Source organism: Hydractinia symbiolongicarpus, chromosome 12 (genome assembly GCF_029227915.1).
Source record: "Hydractinia symbiolongicarpus strain clone_291-10 chromosome 12, HSymV2.1, whole genome shotgun sequence".
Taxonomy (NCBI): domain Eukaryota; kingdom Metazoa; phylum Cnidaria; class Hydrozoa; order Anthoathecata; family Hydractiniidae; genus Hydractinia; species Hydractinia symbiolongicarpus.
In genome coordinates, this window is record NC_079886.1 from 5,202,486 (window position 1) to 5,209,913 (window position 7,428).

General features: G+C 35.3%; 1 protein-coding gene across 1 annotated transcript; it reads left to right on the forward strand.

Annotated features, from left to right (window-relative positions):
- The first annotated feature begins 2,714 nt into the window (after positions 1 to 2,714).
- Positions 2,715 to 5,724, forward strand: LOC130622387 (tigger transposable element-derived protein 4-like). Its single transcript, XM_057437842.1, has 5 exons — positions 2,715 to 3,196; positions 3,931 to 5,093; positions 5,185 to 5,239; positions 5,373 to 5,588; positions 5,697 to 5,724. The coding sequence occupies exons 1-5, from the start codon at positions 2,715 to 2,717 to the stop codon at positions 5,722 to 5,724; spliced, it is 1,944 nt and encodes a 647-aa protein (XP_057293825.1).
- The last annotated feature ends 1,704 nt before the right edge of the window (positions 5,725 to 7,428 follow it).

Genomic DNA, 7,428 nt, shown 5'->3' on the forward strand with positions numbered 1-7,428 from the left:
ATAGCCGTGATAGTAATGGAGAACCTATTACGGAACGTATATCATCTTACATTTTTCTAGTTTACTAGATCTGGCATCCTACTTGAGGCATGTTTACTTGATGTTACCCAACAAGGTACTAGTTCCATATGAAATTCAATTTATCAAAGTTTCATCAGAGCTCACTGAGCGTCGGTCATTTTGTATTGAATCATATAAATCAGAAAATATGCAACAAAACCAAAAAACACAGCAACGACAGCGGTTTTCTCGTTTCGATGCCAAAAAAGTGAAAGTACAAACTATTGTACATAACAATTCATACAACAATCATGCGTCAAGTGATTTTAATATAATATGGACTGATTTACATTTGTTGCATAAGTAACAGGTGTTTATACAGAAAATGTGTAATAACTTATGATATTTAAAAGTATGATTCTACTTTTGCAAATGTAATAGGTACAAATATTACCGGTTGTGATGGTAAGAAATATGTATGTTGCACATACTCTGCTAAGTTAGAAAAAAAGTGAATTGCAATGTTGAACTGTTTCTAACCCTCTCCATTTAAAAGAGATTCCTGCTGATCTGAGAAGCCTAAATGGGCTTGAAAGAATCTTCTGGTTAAAAAATTTGTCTAAAGGTCAATTTCCTAAGATGAAAGGAGCAATTTGTAACGTTCCAATAGATTCTGTTGATGAATCCAATGTTGTACCACGACATCCAAGCGCAAATGGTTTTATTCTTGTCAAACTAAAAAATGAACTGTAATATGTTCAAACAGTCTCTCCCAAAAAAGTCTAGTCAACTCTATTATATCTCAAATTGAGTAACCCTTTGTATAGTGACATTTATATTGATGTCAGCCAATTACAACAGGACTTGATTAACTTTGATAAAGATAAAGAAATTTCAATGGAAGTGGAGACTGCACAGAACAATGTGGAGGAGACTGCAAAATGCCCTTATTCAGAGCACAGCCAATCCACTACGGAAAGTTTTACTCTTCCTTTGCATAAACAAGAAGATGTATTTGAACTTGCACCCGGTGAAGGTAAATCACCAACCAGCATGTGCAACGATCAAAATTGTGAAGAGCTTGCATTACCTCAGCTTTTCAGCAATGGGAAATTTGGCTATACCTATAAAAAAGAGGTCAAATTGAGTCCAACAAAATACCAAAGATTGTTAAATTTCAAGCAAATGTTTTCTTCTGTCACAGACTATATATTTTTTGTCCAGTTTTAATTACAACAGTTAAGTATAACATCTCAAATCAACATTGCTATAAAAAGGGTAACTTATAACACCATCACAACTTTGCAATTATATGTTGCTCTCAGTCGCGTCCACAAGATGGACAGTATTTTCCTAACTGAAAAAGTTTCAACAAATGCACAATATGACCGTCTTTGCAACGTTCCCAACTTTTTTACAAAATATGCCTTCGCCAATAAATTATGTAATACACAAATCTCCATTTTTAATGTTAGATCATTACGAAAGTATTCTAACGATATTGCCCAGGGTCCCTATCTTTCATCGTCATTTATAACGCAACTTACCTATAATGCCTCGCTTTGTCTAGTCGAACAAACTTTTCCTCACTACTCTTTCATATTTTCCGATTCTGAACAAAAATATTTAAGATCTTTACCAGCATTTCTTGATTAACACTTACCGGGTGTCCATGTGTGCTTTGAATTAATATTTAGAATAAATAATTTTTTAAAAAAAGAAAATTTGTTGTTTTTATTTTATTTTGTATTTTAATTACTTCAGAAAAGTTTCAACAACGTTAACCTAATGAAGGTGTTTGTTTGTTTTTTGTTTGTTTTTTACCAAAAAAGGAACTACTTTGAATTTAGGAGAGTGTGCTAAATATTTGGCTATCCGCAAATTTAATCATACAGTATTGTATTTGTAAGATTTTATTTCACTGATACATAATGCATCCATTGTAATAGTGTACATCAATTGTGTTCAATGGAAATATTTATGGTGCTGGATTATTTTTTTTAATCCGACGCTAATATCTACATTATTGTCATATTGCCAACCTGGTGCATACCAAGTTGCCAACTTGGTATGCACACTATGAACAATAAGAACACACTTTTGTAAATATTGAGTTAGAAAAGATTACGCTCTAAATATAAAAATTATAATACTCGTAAGCGTCTGTCTGTCACCCAAAATGGTACCGCAAGTAGCGAGACACACAAATTGCGGTATAAAAAGAACGGGCGATCCCGTGGATTTTTCCAGGGCCCAACTACTGGTTTATTATATTTAGTAAAAATTAATTCCACAATTTTCTTGCCACAAACATTTGATCGCAAACATTTATCTAACAAAACTTTATCAAACATTGATTTATACGCTTCAGGTAATTTGTCTAAAAATCTGCAAAACCCATCTCGTTTATCTGTTAAAATACAGTAGAGTCTCCATAACTCGAACCTCTATAACTCGAATCTCTCCTTAACTCGAACAAATTCGTTGGCACCGTGAAAATTTCCTAATAAACTCTTATAAAAAAACCTCTACAACTCGAACCTCCATAACTCGAATCTTTCCTTAACTCGAACAAATTTTTTTGTCCCTTGGAGACTTTTCTCTCCATAACTCGAATTTTCTGATATCATAATCAAAATTCGAACAGTTTTCCTGATAAATTGGGTCTAAAAATCTTGTTAATACGTGTTTTGCAGGCCTTATTATTAATTCGAATGATTAATGATGCGTCATCCAAACCTTTCGAACGTCTTTTTCGAATGTTTTCGAGAAAATCTAAAGAATTTCAAAAGAAAGACACTCTCATAACAATGTCGTCTGTGGCAGGATCAAAGCGTCGAATTGACAATAAGTCGTGCAAAATCAAGTACAAAGCTCTTAAAGCGTTGGAAAAGGGTACTGCGCCAAAGGATGTGGCAAAAGAGTTCAAAATTCCTCCAAGCACCCTGTCAACTTGGAAAAAAAATAAAGAAAAGATTTACAAGCAGTTTAACAACGGGCAAACATCGAAGAGATCAAAGCCAGAAAAATTCGAAGATGTGAACAAAGCTGTTCATAAATGGTTACTTATGATGAGGAGTGAGAATATCCCAATCAGTGGCCCGATGCTGAAAGAGAAAGCTCTTGAGTTTGCCGAAGCGTTGGGTGTCGAGTCATTTCAAGCTTCTCAGGGGTGGATGGCTAAATGGAAAACCAGGTTAGTTGACTAAGATTTTGTTTGTTTATCTTCGTGAAGATAAAATCTAAAAAAATGTTACAATAGCTTTGGTAGTTGTTTTTTCAAAATATCAATAGACTCTCTTTCAGAGAGGAAGGATAATTTGCATGGGACTTTCATCCCTAATCTATCACCAGCATTCAATGACTTTCCAGTAATTGTTATTTTGCAAACATTGAAGCTGTCATTCTTCAGAAAGTAAAATATGACTTTTGCAAAGCGTTCTGACTTTCCTAGTGGTAGATGTCCAATGATTTCTCCATCATTTTTCTTGACTGCAACTGCATATTTATCCATTTTATTTGTTGGTTCCATGAAACCATAAAATTCATATCTCCAACAGAGGGTGTCCAATTACTTTTATAAACATGATACCCCATGACAAAAGCGTCGATTTCGTACGTAATAAGTTTAATGATAGGAAGTTCTATACAACAAATAATGTCTGTTAATCTTTTGACTTGTTGGACTTTCATGGCTTCCATGCTTTCTTTCACTCGTCAAAACTTCGAAACTTGGTAAAAATCGAATCTTTTTCTATTCGAATTCTTTCACAAATCAAAACATGGTAACAATCGAATGTTTTCTATTCGAATCATGGCCATGGCATTCTAAATTTAGAATTCCATGATTCGAATCAAACAAAATGTAAAGCTCCATCTACACTAGTCACAACTACAGAGATAAACGTTTTTCTCATCCATTCCTTTCAGGTATGGAGTATCCTTCGAAACCATCGCTGTAGAATCACGGTCCGTCACTGAGGAAATGACAGCGCCATGGTCGGAGACAACATTACCAACCATTCTCTCCCGCTATCCTCTGGAAGACATTTTTAACGCCGACGAATTTGGGCTTTTCTTTCAATGCCTTCCCAATAAAACTTTGCATATGAAAGGTGATAAGTGTTCTGGAGGAAAACACAGCAAAGTTAGACTTACTGGTTTAGCTGCTGGTAATGCCTTGGGGGAACGATTGCCAATGTTTGTAATCGGCAAGTCCGCCAACCCTCGTTGCTTTAAAGGTGTCAAAACACTACCCTGTCGATACCGTTCGCAAAAGAAGAGTTGGATGTCTGGAGAGCTGTTCGAAGAGTGGGTACGCGAGCTTGATCGAAAATTCTCTGTCTCTAAGCGAAAAATTGCTTTGATTATTGACAATTGTACCGCACATCCTCATGTTGAAAACCTGGAATGGGTAGAATTGATCTTTCTTCCTCCAAATACCACGTCCCGAACCCAACCTATGGACCAAGGAATTATCCGCGCCCTGAAAGCAAAATATCGATCGCTAGCAGTGCGGAAATTGATAAAAGCCTTGGACGAGGAAAAATCGACTCCGAAGTTCTCGATTCTTGCAGCTATGTACATGCTAAGGAAAGCATGGGATGATGTTTTCAACAAAACATTCACCAATTGCTTTCGAAAATCAGGAATTTCCCAAAAGGATGCAGAAAGAGCGATCAACGAAGATGACGACCCTTTTAAAAGTTTAACCAGCGAAGTAGAAGAAGACCCAATTCCAACCCTCGATGCTGAACTCTCTTACATAAAACGAAGGTTTCCTGACCACATTGATCCTGACTTATCAACTGAAGATTTCATTGATTTTGACATTGAAGTCAGTACATCCCATGGGCGTCTGAAGACTGCTGACATCATTGCTGAGATCACTGGGACTCAAGACGAAGAATTAGAAGAGGTCGACGAAGAAGACAAGGAGGAAGAAGATAAGATCACAAGACCGACAGCCGAGCAAGTGCGTACAGCTATCAACGTCCTCGAAGACTTGAGTATTTTTTCACATTTTGGAGAAGAAATGATAGCTTCCCTGAGGGACTTGAATCGTAATATCGCCAAAGATTTTGATATGAGTTGTAAGCAAACAGTTATCACCGACTTCTTTTCTAAATAAACATTAAAAAATTCATTAAAAGTGTATTGTTTTGACTTTCATTAACCTAATAGCCCCCTTAAAGTTAGACTTAAGATTAAATATAACGTTTTTATCCAGCTGGTTCACGTAAAGGGAGGATATTGCGCTAAAAGTTGAAAACCTCTACAACTCGAATGTCTCCATAACTCGAACGATTTCCTTTTCCCCGTGGCTGTTCGAGTTATGGAGACTCTACTGTACTTTATTTTTTGAATTTTAGACACATCATTGAATGCATTTGGGGTGTCATTATTGCCGTTCAAAGAAACCATCATGTCCCATACTCTGACATGGAACTACAATCCGATTCTGGTTTCGAACGTGCTGTATGTTTTACAAAAGCAAGATATGAATTATTCAAAAGTGAATTGAATGAATCGGAAAATCAGGGAGTTTCCTTAAAACATTACATAAAGTCTAATACAGTTAACTCCCGGTAACTCGAACCTCCTAGGAACCAGAGGAAACAGTTCGACTTAACGAATGTTCGACTTAAGCGAAGCTCCCGTTAATTCAAACTTAGACAAAAATATTTCGAGTTAAGGCGAGTTAGGGACAAAAATATATGGTAGACATTTTAAAAAAAAATAGAACTTATAATTTAAAAGAGAACTGTAACTTGTAAGGAAGTAACTTTTGTTACGTCCAAGAATGTGTTTATTTTCTAACCTTTGGTTTTCAACTTCTCCAGCCATCCATCTGACGCTTTTAAATTTGTAAGATCAAAACTTTCAGCAAATTGAATAGCCTTCTCTTTTATCATATTGCCATCAAAAGGAAAATTTTGGCTCCTTTGTAAAGAGAACCATTTAACTTTTTTGAAATTTCTGGCTACATTACATACCGCTATTCATTTTTAAACATTTATTTCCTGATTAGACACTAAAATGTTCGGGTTATCCAAAGAAATTAACTTAAGGGGGACCTAAAAATGGTTCGAAAAAACAAATGTTCGAGTTATCTGGGGTTCGAGTTAACGAGTAGTTTTTATAAGAAAGTATTAAGAAATGTCCAAGGGACCGTAGAAAACAGTTCAAGCTAATAAAAGTTCGAGTCAGCGGTCTTCGAGTTACCGGAAGTCTACTGTAGTGATATTCTCATAACAGACTACAGTAAAGTTAAAAAATTGCAATGAGAAAAAAAATAAACGAAGAATCAATTCAGATATCTGAAATTGCAACCTCCTTGGCTGACTGTGCATTGTTCCAACGCATTAATATAAGAGAAATAATCACTTATCAAAATTAAAACTAGTAAAAAATATTGCAATACTATGGAATGTTGTGGGCATTTGCAACCTGTCTATACTATGTTAGAAATCAAAAAAAAATTGGGAGAAGAAAACAGCGCTCTAATTATTTGCAATTCTTCGCAGTTAACGACACGTGGTGGAATTTATGAGAATTCATTATGAAGAACTTATGGGAAAAAGCTTGATGGGACCAAAAATGCAAGCCTGCAAGGAAAGTCATCCAACACTCAGCGCTTGCATGGATGCAATGAACATTTTGTGCCTCCTTTTTTTACTACGTTCGTACTTTTTAGTCTAAGCCAGCTCGTAGAAACCATCCCTTATTGACTAGACACACCAAGGACGCGTATTTTCTCCTAACGGGTTTCTACCATCATTAATTAGTTTTTTTGCATTGTTTTCCTCTTTAAAATTCTCCGGCCTGACTGTAAACGTTTTTTAAACAACAATTATGTAAGAACATCAGGTCTGGAAAGGCTGAAATATAAGAACAAAAGAAGAATAATAACAATGTTGAAATTTTACTGATATTCTTTTTTTTCATAACAATCATAAAACACACACGCGCACAAAATGAAATATATTTTACAAACCAGAAATCTTTGCAGAATCAACTGTTGTAATTTTGGAAAAACTTGTATCCACTTTAGGTTTTAGGTTGCGAGATGTGTAATGTACTGCAAACTGAATTTAAGAAGGTCCAAATTAAGGGAACAAAATAAGAACAATTTCAAGCTGAATATTTGAGGAAGAATAAGAATACCTCAGCTCAGGCGGAAACCAAACTTCCTGGTTCTCAACAAAATTGTATGGAAGTAGCCAGATTTATTCGCGTCTGTTCAAGAAAAAGTCAGAAAAGAATCTAATATATTTTTTACAAACAAGAAAAGAAAAGCAGTTTTTGGTATACTAGTGGATTTCTGGTCAGTTCTACTGGAAACAAAGAAGTAATAAAGAATTATCATTTTTTTAAGTGAAGGACTTAAATGGCAGTAAATGTAGAAATCAAACTCAAAGACGAAGA